The sequence below is a fragment of the Onychomys torridus genome, chromosome 22 (genome assembly GCF_903995425.1).
Source record: "Onychomys torridus chromosome 22, mOncTor1.1, whole genome shotgun sequence".
Taxonomy (NCBI): Eukaryota; Metazoa; Chordata; class Mammalia; order Rodentia; family Cricetidae; genus Onychomys; species Onychomys torridus.
In genome coordinates this window covers 8337679-8360774 of record NC_050464.1, presented here as the reverse complement: position 1 = coordinate 8360774, position 23096 = coordinate 8337679, and the positions used below count along the sequence as shown (strand labels likewise).

The 23096-nt window shown below is 40.9% G+C and overlaps 1 protein-coding gene across 1 annotated transcript in view; it reads left to right on the top strand.

The window, feature by feature from the left end:
• Positions 1-2727: 2727 nt before the first annotated feature.
• The window catches only part of LOC118572388 (zinc finger protein 431-like), a 31764-nt gene continuing 11395 nt past the window's right edge, over positions 2728-23096 (top strand). The window contains exon 1 of the mRNA XM_036171985.1: positions 2728-2853. Coding sequence (XP_036027878.1) covers positions 2851-2853 — 3 coding nt within the window. The 5' untranslated portion in view covers positions 2728-2850. The remainder of the gene's footprint in view (positions 2854-23096) is intronic.

Below are 23096 nucleotides of genomic sequence, written 5' to 3'. Positions count from 1 at the left end.
GTATACAGCATATATGACCAGAAGAGGGCACCAGACCTTGTTACAGATGGTTGTGAGCCACCATGTGGTTGCTGGGAATTGAACTCAGGACCCCTGGAAGAGCAGTTAGTGCTCTTTACCTCTGAGCCATCTCTCCAGCCCCCTGTTTTTTGTAGCTTTATAAAGTAATTGCTGACATCTTGATAGGGAAGTCATCTTAACTAGCCCTGGCTGCTGTCTGTCTCAGGGATGTGACATCACTGTGGAAAATTCCATTCTTTGCTTTTTCTAATTTTTTTTTTTTTCTTCCGAGACAGGGTTTCTCTGTGTAGCTTTGCGCCTGTCCTGGATCTCTCTTTGTAGACCAGGCTGGCCTTGAACTCACAAAGATCCGCCTGCCTCTGCCTCCCAAGTACTGGGATTAAAGGCGTGCGCCACCACTGCCCGGCTAAAGATGTATTTATTTATTTTGTACACAGAAGAGGGTGCCAGATCTCATTACAGATGGTTATGAGCCACCCATGGGTGCTGGGAATTGAACTCAGGACCTCTGGAAGAGCAGTTAGTGCTCTTAACCTCTGAGCCATCTCTCCAGCCCTCTTTTTCTAATTTTTAAAAAATGAAATTATATGGGTGTTTTCCATGCATCTGTCAGTGCACAGTACTTACAGAGGCCAGAAGAAGGCAGGAGATGCCTGGGATGGGAGTTACAGCAAATTGTTAACTACCATGTGGATTCTAAAAATGGAACCTGGGCCACCCATATCATTTCTTGTATGGAAGGAGCTCTGGCCTTCCACTGAGCCAGCCTGCTCAGAGGCAAAAGCAGCTTCATTCTGAGGTTAATACAGTTCATCATAATCATTCATCTAAGAGCAGAGTAAACAGTGGTGTTGAGTGACTTTTCCTTGAAGTTCTCTGTATTTGTGTTCTCTATCTTTTCTATCTGTGAGAATGGCATTGGTACAGTTATCTTTTAGATCAAACATCAAGTTTGACAGATTGCAGAGGCTCCAAAGCAATATTTTTCCACTGTGTCATTTATTGATTTTCATCTAAGACCTTGTGGTACAAGATGAACATGCTAGACACATTTCTTTCCATCACTTTTTATAATTTATATATATTTCTGCATGACATTGCAATAAGAATACTCTTAAATGTCTCTGCTTTTACATTGTGATCATGCTCTGAAGTGGATTTGTTTGCTCACCTGTTTAGGAATAGGGGGATTCTACATGAACATGTCTGGACTTCCTAAGTAAAATCCACAGACTTCCTTTGTTTAGGAAAAGCATGCTTTCCTTGCCTCCTGCAGGAAAGAAAATTTTCTCATTTCTTCTTTCTTGGCTGTTGTGATGGTTACTCTTGGTAGTCAAATTGACTACCTCTGGAATTAACTAAAACCCAAAGAGTTTGCTATACCTATGAGGGATTTTTTTTTTAATGTTTAAAAATTAAAAACCCATCTTTAATCTTGATCATTTGAGGTGAAATCCACCTTCAGCTGCTTGGTGGCACCCAAGCACACAGGAGGCAGAAACAGTTGGATTTTCCTGAGTTTGAGACTGATCTGGTCTACAGAATGAGTTCAGGGCTACACAGATAAACTCTGTCTCAAAACACACATACACACACACACAAAAAAAAAAAAATCAAGGGAAGTTTAAGATGCAGCTTTAATCTAGATTGCACCTCTGGTAGCAGCCAACATATATAAAGTTTATTGAAGGAGGAAGCTGTCTTTCTCTCTCTGTCTCTCTCTCTGTGCCTCCTTGCTCCGGCACCGGCTACCCAGTTCATTCCTTTACCAGCATTAGAGCCTACTTCCTTGGTGTTTTGGTGTATACTGAAAACCAGATGAAATATCTAGCCTCATGAACTGAACAACTACTGGACTTTTCAGATTTCCATTGGTAGGCAGCCGTTGTTGGACTACCTGGACGATACCTTATAAGACACTCTATTAAATCAACTTTCTACATACATGGAGAGATTCATTCTACAAGTGCTGTTCATGTTGAGAACCTTGAATAATACAGTTGTGTGTGATTTTTTTTTTTTTTTTTTTTATCTGTCCACGGAGGAAGATGTGCTGGCTAACAATGGTGCTCATAACTATTCTTCCTAGTTCCATTAGTCTCTAAGTATTCAACTTTCCATGAACTCTTTATTATTATTTAATTTGCTAACACTCTGCTCTGAATTTCAGGAATAAAACTCCTAAGCAATGGAGCCATCATCCAGCTCTCTAATGAGAGAAGACTTGTTATTTTGTTTCTGATCTAGTTCCTGCTTTTCTTTCCTGGTCGTCTGCAGTCCCTGTGACAAGCAGGTAAAAAGTGCATTCAATTTACCTGACCTCAGCGTGAAGCCACTTAACAAACATCTCCTTTTGTGTGCTTAAAACTCTTTAGTTGTTAATATTCTGGGTACCCTTCCACTTGTGTGACAGGGAATCACTCCACCGCACGTAGTATAGTGTACTGTGTTGTGTCCAGGAGGATTAAGGGGAAGCGCCTACTGAGAGCAGGCAGAGAGCAGGGTCTGCTAGTAGAGCCAGGGGCAGGTGCTATTGAAATACATCTCTCTGCTGGTTCAGAAAAGGGGTGGATGGCTGGGTCAGGAATCTTCGTGCTGTATCTTTAAGCACAGTGTAACCATATGGGAGGTGCTCTTGTCACTCAGGCCTCACTAGCCAATCAGGCCCTCCAGGCGACCTGCCAGTCAGAAATTGTGCAAGGTCCTTCCAGTCACCAGCGTCAGGCTTGGCTTTGAAAAGAAGCTGGCGCCAGTGGTTTTGTGTGCTCTGCTGTGAGTGCTGCTTCAGGGAGCCGAGCAGAGAGAACGGGAGAGCTGGAAAACCACGACATGGTGAGTTAGGAGCCTATCCCCAGACTGGGAGGAGCAGCCAGTTGAGCCGTGGGAGCCAGCTGGGTGGGAGCCAGTGGGTGGACGCAGAGTTCAGCATGTTTTTGCCTGGTTTTGCATGGTCCAGCATGATCCTGCTGGTCCTGCATGCTCCAGTGTTGTTTTGCGTGGTCCTGCATGCTCCAGTGTTGTTTTGCGTGGTCCTGCATGGTATTTGCAATTCCTGGGCCTGCTGGCAGCCTCTGTGTAACTTCACTCTGCAGGCTGCATCTGTGCAGAGCGCTGGGAGTGGGGCTGCGCTTTGAAATAATCTTGTTGTTGACATCACTGTGAAATGCCGGTGCCCCAAGTGTTTATGTTGTGGAACAAAGATTTGCCGAATTCAGAGAGTCGTGGTCCCATGTCTTCCGTATCTTCCAGAAGTACAGTACTTTGAACTTATCACATTAGGTTTAGGATCCTTTCTGTGGAGCTCATAAACAGTTTCTCCTGTGTAAAGTGGCACTCAGTCGCTAAACTGTGATGTAGAAAAGTAGAATTGATGGTACAAGGTAGTGCCAGTTGTTAGGAGACATTAATTCACAAAGTAGAATTTAGGTAAGGGAGGGCTGCATCACGAATACCCCCAGAGCTAAGTCATATGCTAACTATGCTGGTTAGAATCCGGTTAGAAATTAGTGTGATAAGGTGTAATTGTTTGTTCCCCATGATCAACCAGCCACATTCCCATAACCAAGGAGAACAACTCTGATATACAACCAGCAGAAAGTCCCATCCACCCATTAAAAAACCAGCCTCTACATGCTGCTCAAGGGACCATTCCAGGGTCACAAGCAACATTAAGTCCTGGTGTGCCATAAAGGTATATTAATTCTAGAATAGGGACCTCTCCAGTCTTTTTGAAAAACAGTTTTGAGTCAATATCTTCTATGTTGATTGAGGTGGACTTGAACCTTGTCTGTAGCCGCACAGGGCATTGCCCTTGTTATCTTCCTGACTGACCACCTTAAATCTGGGATTATACATCTGCAGCACCACAGAGTTCTAAAATTGCCAGATTGAGTCACATAGTGGACTGTCCATTACAGAACAGGGAAAGGATTTGTGTGTGGAGCAGGGCTTCTCCCTGCAGACCAGAAGAGGAGGAGCAGTGTCCTGTGTACACTGCAGGGAGAAACAGACTAGACAATAGCTTGATCACAGACTGAAGTTGAAGGCAGTGAGCTGCAGGAGTCTCATGGTCTGCATGGTGAGTGACTTTCTTTGTAGTTTTCCTGCATGTATTAATCCTTTCCATGTGAATGAAGATAGACAGAATTGGTGGGTGTACAGTTTTGGGAAGATAGCTTGAACTGCTAAGTATTCAGTTTCCAATTAGAGAACTCTCCAGTGTAGATATGTGCAATAGTTCACTTAGATGTTTGAGACACAGGCCATTGGCTGTAATTCCATGTGTTAGCTTACAACACTCAGTGGCCAACACTTTACTTGGATCAAAGTCATACAGTCTCTTATTAATGGTATTCTCTCTACCAGGGTATTACCTACTCCATTTCATCATCAGTATACCAAAGAATCCTTCCAATTGTTTTTTATCATAAAACATCAATTATTGATATCATTTTTAAAATTCATTTTCTTTAGATGCATTATCATATATTTTTTTTTTTTTACTATTTATCAATGTTTCCAAGTGTCAGAATTTCATTCCATTTTTTCTTAATGCTATTTATTTATTTATATCAGCTTAGAGCAATGGTTCTTAACATTGGGGGTCATGGCTCCCTTGGGGGAGATCAAATGACCCTATCACAGGACAACTGGCCAAAGACCATCAGAAATCACAGATAGATATTTATACTATAATTCCTAACAGTAGCAAAAATATAGTTATGAACTAGCAGTGAAAATAGGAACTATATTAAAGGGTCACGGCATTAGGTTTAGATCAGTGAGAACCCCAGGTTTAGATCAGTGTCTCTTGTAGCTCAGGCTTGCCTCACACTATATACTAGAGAACTGCATTATACCTACTCTTGCTTCTGCTGCCCAGTGCTGGAAAGACAGTCCTGAAACTCCTTCCAGGCTGAACCTTGACTGGTCTGTGGGAAGGCAAAAATAGACCAGTGAATGAGTATCCTCCAACTTCTCTACATTTTATTGTGAATTTACAAATGAGGTGGGACCTGTGTAAGAATTGAATTCACTGGCCAACTGGAAAGCAGGTGTAGTCACAGCAGAGAAAGGGATGGGCAAGGAAGTTCATGAAAGCATTCTTGTTGTGACTGTAGTTGACATTAGCAATGCGTAGTTAGGTAATCCATTTTAGATGATCAATAAATGTTCTGACCAGCCATTTCTTGTGTCCACAGACCAGGCTATCTAGAATCTGGATAAAGAATTGAATTTTCATGAAACCAAATGACTGTAGTTACACCAGTTCAAACTAAGTAGTAGAACTGAATAAAATGGTGTGGCCCTGCCTAACATGACTATGTTTTCCAGGTTTAAGATGTATACCTAGAGAGAAATGATGTGAGTAGTACTTGGTGCGCTCTAATACAAATCCCTAGTGTGCTCTCTGGAGCACATGGCCATGAAGCCTGTTTCAACTTTTTTTTAACAGAATTTTTTGGGATTATAATTATATTATTTCCACTGCATTATTTCCTGCCTCCAACCCCTCCCATAGACCCTTGTGTTTTAATCCATGGCCTCTTCTTGTTGAACAACAGATATGGTTTGATTGTAACCTGTGTTTGGTTGCAGGACCTCCCAGCTTTGAAATCCAGGACTGGCGACACTGGACATTGAGTGTGTCATGGAGTGTGCACACATAGGACCCTGTGCCTTGAAAGAGGAACAGGAAGTGTTCTGGGAGAGTGGAAGATCTTACTAAACTACAAATTTCTCAGATTTGGGCCCTGTCCAGCCTGCCATAGTGTGGAAAGACCAACCTGGGAGGGTTTTTGTTCTCTGAGTTGTTTGATCTCTGTTTATCCAGTAGGGTAACTGCTAATGTCCTGAAGCCCAGCTGGGTGGTCCTAGCAAATGGGGACTCTGGGAAGGCTTAGCAGTCAGGATTACCAATTGGAGGCAGTTTACAGGTTCTTCTCAGGATTCTTCTCTTGTTCTGCTGTAGGGAGCTGTAAGGAAGACCAAAAGCCATGCCATGGTGAGTGTGGGGGCCACTGTCCCCTGACTAGGAAGAGAAAGTTGGCTGAGTTGTCAGAGCTGCTTGGTCTGGGATGGACCATGAGCTTGACTGAGGTTCTGTTTGTCCCTTTGTTGACCTGGGTAGTGGCCCTTGCTCTCTGAGCTTTGTTGAATGTGGATTCCCTGGGGAGTGGGAGGCTTTGCCATCTTGGCATGGGAGACTATGAGCTTGTAATATCACTGCCTCATGCTATGTAATTGAAGCTTGCCTCATGCTGTATAACTGAGAATTGCTTTGAACACCTAATCCTGCCTCTACTGCCTAGTGCTGGGTAGACAGTCCCACAGCATCTTTCATCTTGGCCTTGGCTGGTCAGTGAGAAGGAAAACTAAACCAGTTAATGAGTGACCTCCAATCTCTCTGGCTTTTAGTGGGGACTTATAGATGAAGAGGGACCTGTGCATGAATTGAGTTCCTAGACCAACTTTGAAGCTGGTAGTGTCACAGTGCAGAAAGGGAGAGTCAGGATGGTCATTGAGAGCCTTCGTACTTCAACAGTAGTTGAGATTAACAATGTGGAATTAGGTCATCAATTTTAGATGCTCCATAAATGTCCTGATTGACCATTTCTTGGGGTCCACAGACAAGGGCAATCAAAAATCTAGATAAAGGACCGACCTTATCATGAAACCAAATTGCTATAGTTACAGTAATTCAACCAAAATAGATCTGGGTAAAATGTGGCCCTGCCTAACAGGACTGTTTTTTTTTTTTTCTGGTTTAAGATGTTGTCCCTTAGATAAAAGGTTTGAAAAATCTTTGATGTGCTCTATTACAAATTACTAGACTCTGGAGAACATAGCCATAAAGCCTGTTTCAACTTTTCAAAATAATTTTTTGAGATTATAACTACATCATATCCACATTCTCTTCCTGTCTCCAAGCCCTGCCATGACCCCTCCTCTTTTTCTAATTCGTGGTCTGTTTTTCTGTACCAGCAGTTACACAGTACAAGAGTTACTATGTGAATGTGACCTGTGTTTGGCTGCAGCACTCCCAGCTAGGGGGCAATGGGTTGGCTGCACTCCACATTGAGTGTGTAATGGGATGTGCACACAAAAGGCACTTTGGATGAGGAACAGGATGCGCTCTAGGAGAGCTGAAGAATGTCTACTAAAATACATTCTTTTTAGACTAGTGTCCTATCTATTGGGTGTAAGGGCAGAGCTGGAAGGACTGTCCTGTCTGAATCATTTGATCTCTAATCAACCAGCAGGGCACCTGCTAATATTCCGAGGTCCAGATGGGTGGCCTTAGCCTTTGAGGAACTTTGGGAAGGCTCAGCAATGGAGAGTACAAGTGGCAGGTAGGTTGCAGGTTCTTGTCAGGCTTTTCCTCTACTTCTGCTGTAGTGAGTTGTAAGGAAGAAGACAAGCTCTACTATGGTGAGTGTAGGGTGTTCAGAGAAGGTCTGCTGAGCTGTCATTTTTGCTGGGCTTTGTCATTTTTGATGGACCATGAACAAGACTGGTTCTGTTCATCTATATCGTGACCTGGGGAGTGGTCCTTATCCTCTGAGCCTCCCTGTGTATGGATTTTCTGGGGGAGGAAGAGACTCTGCAGTCCTGGCATGTTAGGATATGATGCTTGTAATATCACTGTTCAGTGTGCACACACAGGCAAGCTTTTGGTGTGCAATGAGAAGACGGATTGGAAAACTGAAAATCTGGTTTCTAGAAGTTCTGAAGATTACATTGCACTTTCAGGATTGTCTTATAATCGTTTCAAATAGTTTAGAAACTGGTAGAAAGATGGTGATGTGGATTGTCATTCAGCAATACATGATTAGAATGTTTCTAACTTTCTGCAGCCATCAGCTGCAATGGTGTATTTCAGTGTTACTGCCAGGGGAAAAAAGGAGTTTCTGAGCTGTAGAGGTTTCTTAGGTAGCATCTTATTGGGCAGGTAAATAGGGCAGAATCCACATCTTTTACCATAATCCATGTGACAGGAAGCTGATTTAAAATTATTCTACTATGTCATTTTGAGATTGGGCATCAGTGGGGCTGTTTTTACCTGAAACCACAAGAAGTCATAAGGGGCTGGGTGGTGGCGGCGCATGCCTTTAATCCCACTCAAGAGGCAGAGGCAGGTGGATCTCTGTGAGTTCGAGGCCAGCCTGGGCTACCAAGTGAGTTCCAGGAAAGGCACAAAGCTACACAGAGAAACCCTGTCTCACAAACCAACAACCAACCAACCAACCAACCAACCAACCAACCAACCAAACAAACAAACAAACAAGAAGGCATAAGGGCTACAGAGCCATATCAGGATCACCTCCATTTGCAGAAAGAGCTCTAGATCGTAGGTCTCCTCACTGTGGCCAAGAAATATCAGTAGCTGGAGAGTCAGGAACAACAGTTAAAGAGGGTCACTTTGTGTTAATTTTGTGAAAGTTGTGAACTCTGTCTGTATAATTTCTATACACATAGAACCATAGATAGCTGGGTAACATTAGTCAAGATCACACTTTTCCTTGCTAAGTTTCCTTTGGTCTTTGGATTGATAGTTGACTATATTTCCTTCCTTTGTTCTTGGCTTTTTCTCCCTATCCCCATTATTCTTTGAGGAACATTGTTTACATTCTTGATTGTTGTAGCTTTATGCTAAGTATAGAAGTAATATTACATCCATCTGTGTATTAGTTTTCATAATCTCATTGATTATTCTGAGTGTTTCCACTGTGAATGTAGCTTTGTATTCAGCATTCTTCTTATAAATTGTTGGGCATTGTTGTTGGATTGTATTCACTTTATGCTGCAAATTTACCACACACAACATTTTAATTTTGATGCTGCCTGTTTCCAAGGATTATTTATTTGCTTCTTTATTTGTTTAAGTTTTGTTGTTCTTGCTGTTATTCATCTGTGATAGACTTTTGGTTTATTGGATAAAAAGTCTTAGCAGGTGCCTCAGCACATATTCTTTTGGGGGATGACCTGAGTTCAGATAACAACATTCAAGTTGAGATGCTCATAACTATCTACTATTCCAGATTCTGTATATATGGAGAACATACTCTCTCATGTGCAAAAACACATGCAAAAAATAGCAATCAACTTGTTTTCAAAAATGCTTGTGACTTGTAAAGCAATTAGAGCAAACCAAGTTGCTTTAGGTGTATACTGATTCTTTAAAAATCTGTTAACTTGCATTTTGTTTTAAAGTTTTCATTTCCTGGCTGGGGGGTGGTGGTGTATGCCTTTAATCTCAGCACCCAGGAGGCAGAGGCAGGCAGATCTCTGTGAGTTTAAGGCCAGCCTGGGCTATAGAGTGAGTTCCAGGAAAGGGTCCAAAGCTACAGAGAAACCCTGTCTCGAAAAACCAAAAAACAAAACAACAACAACAAAAAAGATTTTGTTTCCTCACTCTGATGCAGACTTAAGAGTCAGTCATCGGGGCTGGAGAGATGGCTCAGAGGTTAAGAGCACCAATTGCTCTTCCAGAGGTCCTGAGTTCAATTCTCAGTAACCACATGGTGGCTCACAACCATCTATAATGAGATCTGGCACCCTCTTCTGTATACATAATAAATAAATAAATCTTTTTTTTTTTTTTTAAAAAGAGTCAATCATCAATCTTAGGAAACAAAATGGTGTCTAAGTGATCCTAACAGACATCATTTTCTTTATCATAAGAGAGTGAAATGCTTTTAGTAGTCAAAATTATTTTCTTTTTTAAAAAAGATTTATTTATTTATTATGTATACAGAAGAGGGTGCTAGATCTCATTACAAATGGTTGTGAGCCACCATGTGATTGCTGAGAATTGAACTCAGGACCTCTGGAAGAGCAGTCGGTGCTCTTAACCTCTGAGCCATCTCTCCAGCCCCCAAAATTATTTTCTACAACGTTAAAACCTCAGAAAGCTTCAAGTGAGTCTCTCCAATTTTGGTGGAACACCCTCTTCACACAAACCCACTTTCTATTATTGGCAAAGGAGAGACAGTGTGTACAGGATGAGTAATGGCCAGTGATTTCTTATAGTTTGATTTTGATTAGAATCTTGTCGTTCATATTTAAGGGTCCACGATATATTTTTGTAGTGGTGCCTCCATGTTGTTAGTTTTATTTTCATCTATTTACATTGTTTCACTGGAAAATGATTGACCTTCACTAATTTTGTATTCAGAAAATTTCTTGTTATGATTTCTTTGGGTTTTTGTTGGTTTGGAAAGTTTCTGTGGAGAGACGGTTTTAGTTTTCTTGATCTTAGAGGCTGGCCTTGTCCCATTTCCTGGCATATCTGTGTTTTCCAGTTTTTGGTATCTTTATGTTTGTGTTTTTGCTACTTTGGTGATTGGATGTAATTCATATCTTGGCTTTGGATCTTTAAAACCTCATATATTATTGTCTCTTTTTCCTAATTAGCATGAGCTGTCAACATGACAGCATAGCCTAGTCATCCGAGGGACCATCAATTTAGGGTGTGACTAGATCAGAATATCTGATTGCTGTGTCTGAGAGAGATCGTGTTGTTTATGATTGATGCTTGAAGTCTCTTCCACTGAGTTGGCCATATCTCTAAGCAAGTGGGCTTGGGCTGGATAAGAGAGTTAGCTTAGCACAAGACAGTGACAAAGCAAGAGAGCAAGCGAGCTAGGAAGCAATGTTTCCTCATGTTCTGTTTTCATTTCTTAGCTTGAGTTTCTGTGTTAAGCTCCCACAAGGATGGACTGTGACCTAGGGTATCAACCAAATAAATCTATTCATTACCTGAGTTGCTTTTGGTGAGAGAATTGAATCACAGCAACAGAGAAGAAAGTTGGAACAAAAAAAACGGTACCTCAAATGTGATTTTCTTGCTGTAAAGGACTTGAAATTCTTAGGCCTGCCCTGACTATGCTGAATGGCATTGTTTTGTTGTTTTGCTGTCTAGCCCAGGGAGGCCACTGATTTGTGGCAGCTCTCCTCCCAGGTTCAGAGTGCTGGGGTTATATGTCATGTACTCCTTCCTATCAGTTGTAAACAGCTAATGTTAGATCAGAAGAGCTAGGTTTGCTGCTGCTTGTAGATTTAGAATAGAAAGTGGTGCAGCCAATGAGAGCTATATAACAGAGTGTGCAGAGCCTGAGGGCATTTGGTCACCTCCATTGTGCCATTCACACAATTGGAGGGGGATTTCAAAACAAAAACTCAACTACTTATGCATCCTCTCCTCTGAGGAGCCAAAGTATTCCAAGTATCATACTTTGCCAAAATATATTGTATGGCTACCAGGAAAAACTTGTTCTATGAAGTCAGAACTTTTTGAAATATGCTGCTATGTCATACAATAAAGAATAAAACTTGAAGAAAAACGCAGTTTTGTGTAAATTTATTCAACACATATCCTGTGTTCTTTAAATACTAGTACTGTTCTTGAAAGTTTAGTGTGTGTGTGTGTGTGTGTGTGTGTATGTTTGCATATTTGTGTGTGGTTTAGGTGATGTATGTTTATTTGTTTTTGTGAGTGTGTTTGTGTCTTTATGTTTTTGCATATATTTGTATGTACATGTAATTGGTTTTATTGTGTCTGTGTGTTTGTATGTGAGTAGTGTGTATATGTGGTGTGTGTGTTACATGCGTATGTTGTGTGTATATTTGTGTGTGTAAAAGAGAGAGAGAGAGAGGTGTGTGATGTGGGTATCTGATGTGCGAGTATACATACATGCTAGGCCTCATATGTAGTTGCCAATGAACAGTATTCAGGACTTGGTTCTCTCTACCATGGGTTCTCAGGAACAGTCTTATTGCACTTGCACAACAAAGTGCTTTGGTTTGAGGGGTCACCTCAAGATCTTACAAATACATATACATAAGCTTAATAAAGTAATTGCTGACACGTACAGTCAGTGTGGATGTACTGTTGTGTGTGATTATTTTTTCAAACATAGAAGAAGTGACTCAGGTTTACTATTGAAACATCTTAGGTCAACTTCATGAGTGGGGAGATTTTAGTGCTTAAAATAATTTTATCTAAAGAAATAGTGGCTACAATTACCCAATTCACTATATCCCCCAGTCTATGCAGTGGCTAACACCGGTTTTAAACTTCTCTAGTTTAAAAGCATTAGCTAGATGCTGTTGCCACAGGACATAGTTGGCAATTTGAGATGTATACAAATTATAATACCATCAATTAGGATAGGCAGGTGATGGGGAAATCCTTGAACTTTAAAAAAATACAGAACACATGTACTAGCGAATAACCCCTCTAGTGTGAAGACTTCCTCCTTTGGTGAAACTCTAGAGCTACAAATTACAAACAGCAACATTAAATCATTTTTATTTAAAATTCCATTTTCTAGGCAACATCTCCTAACTGCTATAATTCAGAGTAACTCATGGCGTTGAGTAAGCTGGAATAAGCTCTTTTTGCATTCCTGAGAAGCAGCCAAATTTGGTTACCCCTACACCATTTTACAGTAGGTGAAAAGAGGGGAGGTCCTGAGCACTCACTTTAAGGGTTTATATAGGAAAGGTTCACATGCAGAATGTTACATATTTCGGGATTGGGCAGAGGGGGTTAGGGTAAGGTAAGCATAAGGTTACTAATGGCTAACAGGATTCAGGATATCTACAGAGACAAATTTTTACTCCCTATGTCCTGCTGTTGTTGACACATTCAGATTTATTTTTGCAGTCCTACTCTTGAGTTCAGCTTCTGATCAGTTGAGCCCATTACTCCTCATATCTTGTTCTGCCAAGTTGAGGATACATAGATTTATTGCCCCAGCCTTATCTTTCCCACAGGTTCAACTTCTGGTCAGTTCAAAAACCACTGGTCAGCAAATACCTCTAGAGGAAGAGGGGGAAGGGGAAGGAACAGCTCTCAAGAAGGCTACTAATTTCTCCCTTTCATAGACCAGGCTGACCTTGACTCCCAAGTGCTGGGGATGAAAACTTACACCAGCATGCCTACCCTTGTTTTAGGTTCTTTGAAATAGTCTCAATATGTATTGTTGGTGGGCCTGGTATTGTTGAGTAGAGCAGGCTGGCTGCAAGCTCAGAGATCTGCTTGTCTTTGACTCCAGAGCCTGGGGATTAAAGTACATGCTGCCATACCTGGTTGAGATCTTTTTTATACAACCACTAAATGTCAATGTTGGTTGTACTTTGAGAAAGTAGAATAATACATGTGGGCTAAAAATTTTGATCCAGACTTACTTATTTCATGACCTGGTCTTTAGTAGGCTAAGGTGGCTTTTAATTCCATATTCACCTGAGGATGATCATGTCTTGATGCTCTTAGCCCTACACAAGTCAGTGCCCAGCTTATGATTTAAACATATAAACTGGGAATATGTTCCTCCTTTTTTCATACTGCATAGGTTTTGGTTCAGAGTTGAAGAATAAACTTGTTTTTCATTCAGATCTGTGTGATTTCTGTTTTTTTTTTTTTTCCCCTTTTTGGCCCATGTATACACAAATTAGTTCTAAATCATCATTATTACTCAGCTTTCCTTTTAAAAAGCTTATTTTCTTTTAAAATCAGGATTTTTTGCATATCTTATATTCCCCATTATTCTAAGTAATTTTCATCTTGGAATGAAACCCAGGCAGGGTTCATTCTAGGCAGTTAGTTGCTCTACTATCCAGCTGCGTCTTTCCTTAGACAGTTGTTTGATATTTGAAAATATTTTTTCCTAGGTATATAAATAGACCTAATAAATCTTTTATATTAGTTTTTATTTCATCTGTGGGTTTTCTCACAGTAGGATAATTGTGCTGTTAGATGACTAAATTTTTAAGGCATCTTTTGTTTCATGTATTCAATCTTTGAACAAAGACTCATTCTTTTCTTGTGGATAGTATTGAGACTAGGTGTAAGAAAGAAAAATACTTATCTTTCCCATAGGTTCATCTTCTGGTCAGTTCAAAAACCACTGGTCAGCAAATACCTCTAAAGGACCAGAAGAGCTGGGATTACAGGTGTGTGCCCAGTAAAATATTTATCTCCCAGTTATTTTCTACCCCAATATATGTCTAAATTAATGATTGTGCATTGCAGCAAATATGAAATCCGCTAACAAATGTTGCTCTTACAGATAGACAATCATTGGTCTGCATGTTCCCTGTTCTTTAGTTGGAAGTTAGGATTTTCTACTTTAGATTACTTAAATTCAGGATACATTTTCAGGCCTATGGAAGTATGGAGATATTATGTGTGTTTCAGTGAAGCTCTTTCTACTTTTCTATAGCAGTAACAATGTACCAGGAAGGTCCGAACAAATACAAATTAAGGAATACGTTTCCCTGCGGTTCCAGAATATGTTCTTCTAGGCCACAGAGAACAGGTTGTGCTCTTTGTAGGGACACCCCGTGCCTTGCTTTATCACAGAACTGTTGTTGTTCTTATGAATTGTTGCTGTTTCTATAGATTGTGGTTTTGGCCTGCTGGAAAGGGTTGTGGTAATTGCAGTCAGAATGACAAAGAATGGGCAAACAGCTGACAACATCTGGAGAGGGAGTGGCGGAGAAGAGTGGGCTGGAGGGTAGATCTGCGGATTTGGTGTGACAAAGGTTATATTTTATCATGCTGATCGTTATCCACAAGGCTCACACTCTCGATTCCTAACTAAGGTCACAAGATTTGGTCCCCAAGGCTGCTCACCTGTGCCAAGTGTGTCAGCTGAAGATCAGATGCAGCCTCTAACAGAAATTTGTTTCAAGGGTCAGGATCCTGGGGGAAACTTTCCAGATGCAGGGTAGAGCAAGGCAGTGTCTCTTCATATATACAGAGCAGTGTATTCCTCTTGATTTCTGTTTATATACTGTCCAGTGGGTGTCATGGGGTTCTAGAACTGTGTCTGCTTGAGTGAGTGATGTTGCTGGCTTCAGCTTATCAGGTGCAGCCTTGGGTGTAGTGGGGTTACTGACTAAGCTATTTTTCATGTATAAAAGTAAAAAAGATAATTTTTTTTTCTTTTTTGAGACAAGGTTTCTCTGTGTAGCTTTGGAGCCTTTCCTGGATCTCACTTTGTAGACCAGGCTGGCCTCGAACTCACAGAAATCCTCCTGCCTCTGCCTCCCGAGTGCTGGGATTAAAGGTGTGCGCCACCACCACCCGGCAAGACATTTTTTACTATGCTCATAACAATTAGGCTTCTGATTCACTTATACATTTTACCACGAATAACAAATAATATACCAAGAAGCCTTGGAATTAATAATAATATGGCTTTTTATTAGGCACCCGAAAAATAGGAAAAATAAAAGCTTAACCTGTAAAAGTTATTGGAAGCAAAGTTTTTAAAACAGGCATTTCAAAAATTACACCTGATAATAAAGTGCCTCACTAGCCTTTGTGTCCAATTTGATGACAAGGAGCAACCTTGTCATTATTTCCACATTGGGCTAAATGGAAGCTGAATACTTCATGGGGCCTTAGGTGGGTCCCACCCCAATTTCACAGTCTAATAAATTATGGTGTAGAAACAAACTTATACTTTGGACACCTAGTCCTGCCTCTGCTGCCAAATGCTGGGAAGACAGTCCTGCATCTCGTTCCAGGCAGGGTTTTAACTGGCTGTGAGAAGGAAAAATAGACAAGTTAATGGGTGTCCTCCAACCTCTCTGGCTTTTACTGGGGACATACAAAAGGAGAGGGTCCTTTTCAAAAATTCAGCTCATTGAACAGCTTTGAATGTGGTGTAGTTTGACAGTGCAGAAGTGGAGAGGCAGAAAAGAACACCAAAGAAGCTTTACTGCTGGTCCTTGAGTAGTCAGTGAGAAGGAAAATTAGATCAGTGGATGAGTGTCCTCCAATATCTCTGGCCTTTATTGGGCACTTACAGATGAAGGGGGGACCTGTGCAAGGATTGAGTTCCCTCACCAACTCTGAAGCTGGGGCAGGGACAGTGCAGACAGGGAGGGTAGGCCAGAGGGTGAGGGCGTTCCTGATACGACAGCAGTTGAGATTAGCCATGTAGAGTCAGGTCATCAATGTTAGGTGATCCATAATTGTCCTGCCTGGTCATGTGTTGGGATCTATAGACCAGGGCAATAAAGAATATGGATAAAGGATTGACCTCATCATGAAATCAAATTACTGCCCTTACACTAGTTCAACCAAAATAGAAGGTCTGGGTAAGATGTGGCCCTGACTAACAGGACTGTGATTTTTCTGGTTTCAGATGTCCAGCCTGAGGGAAAAGGTGTGAGTAATCCTTGGTGTGCTCTCATACAAATCCCTAGTCTATGGAGCACATGGCCACAAAGCCTGCTTCAACTTTTCAAAAGGATTCTTTGAGATTATAACTACATCATGTCCACAGTCTCTTTCCTGCCTGCAAACCCTCTTTTGATCCCAAATTGTTTTCTAATTGATGGCCTCTTTTTGCCTTAACAACAGTTACTGTTTGAATGTGACCTATATTTGGCTGCAGGACTTCCTAGCTGTGAGGCTGCACTGGACATTGAGTGTGTAATGGGGTGTTCACCCAAAGACCCTGTTCCTTGGGAGAGGAACAGAAAGTTCTCTGGAAGACTAGAACAATTTCTCCTAAAAATGTAAATTCCCCCATTAGAGTCCTGTCTTCCCCTAGGGTGGAAGGGCAGAGCTGGGAAGGCCTGTGCTGTCTGGGTCAGTTGATCACCCAGTAGGGGAGCCGCTAATGTCCTAAGGCCCAGCTGGGTGAGTTTAGCTAATGTGGAGTTCTGGGAAGGCTTAGAAATCAGGAGGGAGGGAGGGAGGTTGCAGGTTCTTTCCAGGATTCTCTTCTGGTTCTGATGTAGGGAGCAGTGGGGGAGACTATAAGCCATGTCACGGGGAAATGTGTGGGCCACTGACCGCAAATCTGGAGGAGCACTTCTGCTGAGCTGCCAGAGATGCTGTGACTGGGATGTACCCTGAACCAGACTATGGTTCTCTTGGTTCATTTGGTGACCTAGGCAGTGACCCTCCTCTTCCGAGCCTCCCAAGATGTGGATTCCCCAGGGAGGAGGGGACTCTGTCACCCTGGCTATGGAAGTGCATTATGTTTGTAATATATGTGTCCAGTGTGCACACAGGCATTTATTTAGTTGTTTTTATTTTCTCACTGATTCAGACTTTCATCCAATCATAGGAAACAAATTGGTGTCTCCTAGCAAATATTCTTTTCTTTATCATAATAGAATGAGATCTTTTTAGTAGTCAAAACTATTTTCTACAAAGTTAAAATATCAGAAGGCTTCAAGCGACTCTCTCTAATTTTGGTGGAACCGCCCTCCGCACCCAACCCATTTTCTGTTATTAGCAAAGGAGAGAACTGGGGTGCACAGGATGAGTGATGGCCAGAGACTTCTTATAGTTTGATTTAGATTATAATCTTGTAGTTCTTGTTAAAGGACCATGGTATGTATTTGTAGGTATGTCTTTGTGTCTTGTTTTTTTCAGTGGTTCCATCAACATTGTTAGTTTTATTGCCATCTAATTATATTGTTCTTTCTCTGGGAAATGATGGACATTCACCAATTTTTGTATCCAGGAAAATTTCTGTATTATGTTATGAGTTCCTTAAGTTATTATTATTATTATCATTATTATTTTGGTATGTGAATTTTCTATGGAGAGACAGTTTTAGTTTTTTTTTTTTTATCTTAGAGGCTTGCCTATCCTCATTTCTAGCCATATCTATGTTTCCTCGTTGTTGCTATTTTTATACTTGGTTATTTTTTCTGATTAAATGATTGATATGGTTAAAACATTGGTTTTCAGTTTCAAAATCCTTCTGAGATGTTATTGTCTTTTTGTCTTGATTAGGTTCAGCTGTCAATATGATGGGGCCTAGTTTCATTTGAGGGAGCGTTAATTGAGAGTATGTCCAGAACAGAATCGCTAGTTACTATGTCTGTGAGAGATTTGTGTTGATTAACAGTTAATATCAGAAGACTCTTCCACTGAGCATGGCAATATACATAATAAGTGGTCCTGGGATGGATAAGAGAGCAAGCTGAGCACAAGACAATGACCAAACATGAGAGAGAGCTGGTAGAAAAGTTTCCCCATGGATTTTGCCTGCAGTTGCTAGCTTGAGTTTCTATCCTAAGCTCCCACAATGATGGGTTGTGATCTGGCAATTTCAGCCAGATAAAACTGTTCATTACATAAGATGCTTTTCATTGAAAAATTTAATAACAGCAAGAAACAAACAAGTTAGAATAAGACATGGGACACAGAAAGTAATTTTGTTGCTGCATAGGGCCCAGGACTGATGACTTTTGGAGGAATGTTGAAGATATCAGGACATTAGATGGCAAAAGCCATAGAAAGCTGTAAACAGAGATTAATTGGCTATTCTTGTAGGACTGAGAAGATGGGAATATTGAGAGCAATTCAGACAGTGAAGATTGAGGTCGTAGGATTTCAGTGGGAAATAGACTCCATGAAAAACTTAGCCAGAAGTCATCAGTATAATATTTTGGCCTCAAATTACTCTTACTTTCTCCATTCCTAGATAAATTGAGTAAACCAGAATTATAAAGTAATGGGTTGATTTCTTCAACAACATGCTGATTTTGTTGGATGGTTAGTATGGTGACTTATTAAGGTCTCCAGTGAAAAGGAAACAAACAAACAAACAAACAAAGAAATGAAAAATTTGTGTTTTGTAGAGAAAAACATTAGGTAGTTTCAGATAGCAGTCCAGTGGTGAAACAGGAACTTCTAAGGAGATTGTAGCCATTAAAATGAAGGCACTTGCTCTACAGTAGAAGCCTATAAAGGAATCTGAAGGGTAAGACTCCATTAAGGTAAACTTTCAATTTATAGAAGGAGTAAGCAAAATGACTCCTGTTCTCAGAAAGGAACCTCATTGTAGAACCTGCTGCAACTCTGGTTCAAGTATGGTAAGGTCCATTACAACTTAGAATCCAAATTTAGGGAGTTTAGGGAGATTACTCATGTTGTACTGATTCTGGAAACAAGAAAGATGCAAAATGTAAAGATCATGGGTTCTTCCTCTGTGGTTTCAGTTCAGCACTGTTCTTTGGCATGGGTCAAATGGACTCTGAGAGTCCACTGCACGAAGCTGTGAAGATGAGGACTGTGCTATTTGAGACCATTTGATACTGAGTTACACAAGCTATGAGATATCCACCATGGGCAGCTGGATACAGGGAGTGGAAGCAGCAAAGGAGAGACATGTATGAAAATTTGAAAGAATAGAGCTCTTTAAGGCTTTTGAAAATGAAACCTCATGTATCTGAGACAGAGCTGTAGGACTTGTTTTTTTGTTTTTTGTTTTTCCTTGCCTAGGACCAATTTTCCCTTCTTGTCTCCACATTCTTCTTTTTCTTTCTTAAAATTTATTATTTTTTCATGCAATATATCCTTTCATACAGTAAATTTTCTCCTCCCTCTACTCCCCCAAGTTTCCTGTACGGATCCCCTCTCCACCAGATCCACTCCTTCTCTATTTCCCTTCAGAAAAGTGCAGATCTTCCAGTACTATCAGCCAAACACAACATAACAACTTACAATAAGTCTAGTCCCAGACCCTCATGATCAAGGCAGCATGAGGCAATGCAGTAGGAGGAAAAGTGTACCAAGATCAGGACAAGAGTCAGAGACACCCCCTCACACACTGTTAGGAGTCCGACAAAAACACCAAGCTACATAACCATAACATATATGCATAGGACCTGCAACAGATCCATGGTGTCACCATGATTGCTGCTTCAGGCTCTGTGCGCCACTATGATCCCTGTTTGGTTGATTCTGTGGGCTATGTTCCCCTTGTGTCCTTCACCCTTTTGGCTCCTACAATCCCTCCTCCTTCCATCTTCAGCAGGATTTCCAGAGCTCCAGCTAGTGTTTTATGAGGACCTCTGCATATGCTCCAATGAGCTGCAGGAAGAAGCCCCTCTGATGACAATTGGTCTAGGCACCGTTCTCTGATTATAGTAGAATAGAGTTAGGAATTATTTCATAGACTTCCTTCTTTTTGGTCAATTGTATTTGGATCTACCCTAATTCTCAGAGCCTTTCAACGTCCGGTCCTGTTCATCCAGGCAGTGTTGGGCATGGGCTCCCTCTTGTGGCCTGGGCCTCAAGGTACACCAGTTATTGGTTGGCTATTACACAAGCTCTGAGCTGCCATTGCCCAAGCATACCTTGCAGACAGGACCAGTGAAGATCAAATATATTGTGGCTGGGTTGGTGTCCCATCCCCACCACTGGGATCCTTGTGTGGTTACAGAAGATGGCCAGTTCAGGTTCTGTACTCTTACTTACTTGGAGTCCTCACTTTGGTCACACTCATACCTTCCAGGAAGTTGACACTACACTGGTTTTCCATATTGCCCCGTAAAATCTCCCCTATTCCAACCAGCTTTCCCTGTATACTCTCCCTCTGTTCTTTCCTTCCTCATCTGATGACTCCTGGTCCTGCCCACAATAGAGCCACAAAATCTATTATATTTCCTCTTCTCTGTGCATCCCTCCCTATAGCTGTCCTTGTTACTTAGCCCCTGTGGGTTTGTGGATTGTGCTGTGATAGGCTATACTTAACAGCTAATATCCACTTATAATTAAGTACATATCATGTTTGTCTATGTGGTTCTCAGTTGCCTCACTCAGGAAAATAAAGAATTCAGGAAACTAGAGATGAACAAATTAAATAATCCAATAAAATGAGGTACATATCTCAACACAGAATTTTTTTTGACAGACAGTCTTTTTTCTTTATTTTTTGCTCTAAAAGAATGCTTTTCATAATTTAGATATTTTAAATTTGTGTGTGTGTGTGCATGCACGCACGTGAGCACATGTGAGTGCCTGTACCCGAGGAGACTGGAGGGTCAGATACAGGCTGTTGTGAGCCTTTTTCGGTGTATTCTGAGAACCTACCTCAAGTCCTCTGTAAGAGTAGTACACTCTCTCAACGCCTAAGCCCTCTCTGCTGTCCTTAATTTGTTACTCTATTTTAAATTTATGTATGTGTGTGTGGTGGGGGGAGTGTCTGTATGTATGTATGCCATGTGTGTGAGGTGTCCTTGGTGGCTGGAAGAGGGCACTGGATCCCCTGGACCTGGAGTTACAGGCAGTTAGCTGATCAACACAGAATTCTTAACAGAGAAATCAAAAATGACTGAGAAACACTTAAAGAAATGTTCAACATCCTTAGTCATCAAGGATGTGTGAATAAAAACTATTTTGAGATTTATCTAACACCTGTATAATAGTGAAGATCAATAACACAAGAAACATTTCATGCTGGCATGGATATGGAGTAAGGGGAACACTCTTCCATTGCTTGTGGGAGTGCAAACTTGTACAGCTTTGAAATCAATATGGTTGTTCCTCAGAGAACTGGGATTTGATCTATCTCAAGGTCCAGCTATACCACTCTTGGACATATGCCCAAAAGATGCTCCTCCATCCTGCCACAAGAATACTTGCTCAACTATATTCATAGTGGCTTTATTCATAATAGCCAAAAACTGCTATGTCTGTGAAAGATTGTTCCTTGTTTTGTCAACATGTTTTGTCAACATGTTTCAACAATGTTAGTGTTAAAATGCTTAATAGAAGAAAGTATAAGACACATTAAATACTCCATGTGTGTACCCAAAGTATCATTTTCATCTATTTGGCAGAAATATAATAATGTAGGATGACCAGTAATAAATTGTATATTTTGCTGGAGATCTGCTTGGGAGGGGGCTTATGTTACAAAGATGTGTGGAGTCAGCAGGGTGAGAAAGAAAGAGACTGACATGATATGAGGGAGAACTGAATGGCTACCAGCAGTGTTTAATTGAAAAGAGACCCCTTTTATGCTCTATAGATTCATATATGATTGAACAGGAGAAAACAGGGCTTGTGAGTGGTGTTTGGCTTGAAATTATGGGTTAAGGAACCTACCCTTGACCTTGATAACAGGCACCAGCCATATGTTAATGAAAGCACCACAAGTTCCTCCTGCCACAGATAAGGAGAATGAGTACTTTAGCAACTGGGAACTTTCTTGAAGCCCTTGAGGGAATAATGGAATAATTATCCAAATGCCTGACTTTGGGAAAAGGACTTCTGGGGAGCAGACTCTGTACTACAATTCCTTATTTTTACCATATGGGCCTCTTCCTCTCATAATGCTCCCCAAAGGGCAGGTCCTTATGTCTTACTCTTTTCCCATTATACCACACCCTTCTAACTTCTCTATATTTATTAAGTGAACTCTTGCTCTTAAATGAGTTAGTCTCTGGATCTGAATAGTTGGCATTTCATCCTTGGGATGAGATGTGTCTTGTAAATCTCTAACTTTCCTGTTCTTGGTGCAATTAGGAGGACACAATGGGATTCCTGGTTCCACGGTGACAGGGATTTTTTTTTTCCCAAAGAATTATTTTGTTTAGAGAGTTTACCATTGTACACATTTTTATTCTTTACAAAAACCTGCATAAAATTTCCCAAGGGGAAAGGCAGTAATAGTGAGAATCACTAAAAATAAAATGAAAAAGTTGCTGGAAAGGTGTGCTTAGTCTACGCTATTGAAATTCTGGAAATTTGTCAAGTATCAGTGTTTGCCATGTGATTCTGATTCACATCAATACTTCACAACATAGCTTGTTGTGCTGTGGATAAGTATGTATTATTTGAAGTTCTATGCTTCTTCATGTCCCCATTAATTTCCATTTGGCAATTCATCTTGAAGTACTGCCTTCCAGGGGATTATCTGGAGATGCCAGGTAATGTAATGGCAATGATATTTATTAAAAACAAAAGAAAACAAACAAAAACATTTCTGGTGTGTGTGTGTATGTGTGTGTGTGTGTGTGTGTGTGTGTGTGTGTGTGTGTGCGTGTGTGTAATGTGATTATGGGTTTGTGGAAACTGGAAGACAACTTTGTGGGGTCTACTTTTGCCCCTCTTCATATGGTGATCAAGGTCAGGTCCCAGCCTTGCACAGACATTTCTTAGCTGTCTCACTGGTCCACCAATTAAACTAGTTGAAAATTACATTAATAAAATATTATCTGTAAGCATTCTGTATACATGCAGCTTGGTGGTCTTGTCTGGTGCCTTATTACATCATCAGCAGGCGACTGCATCCCAGCCTAAA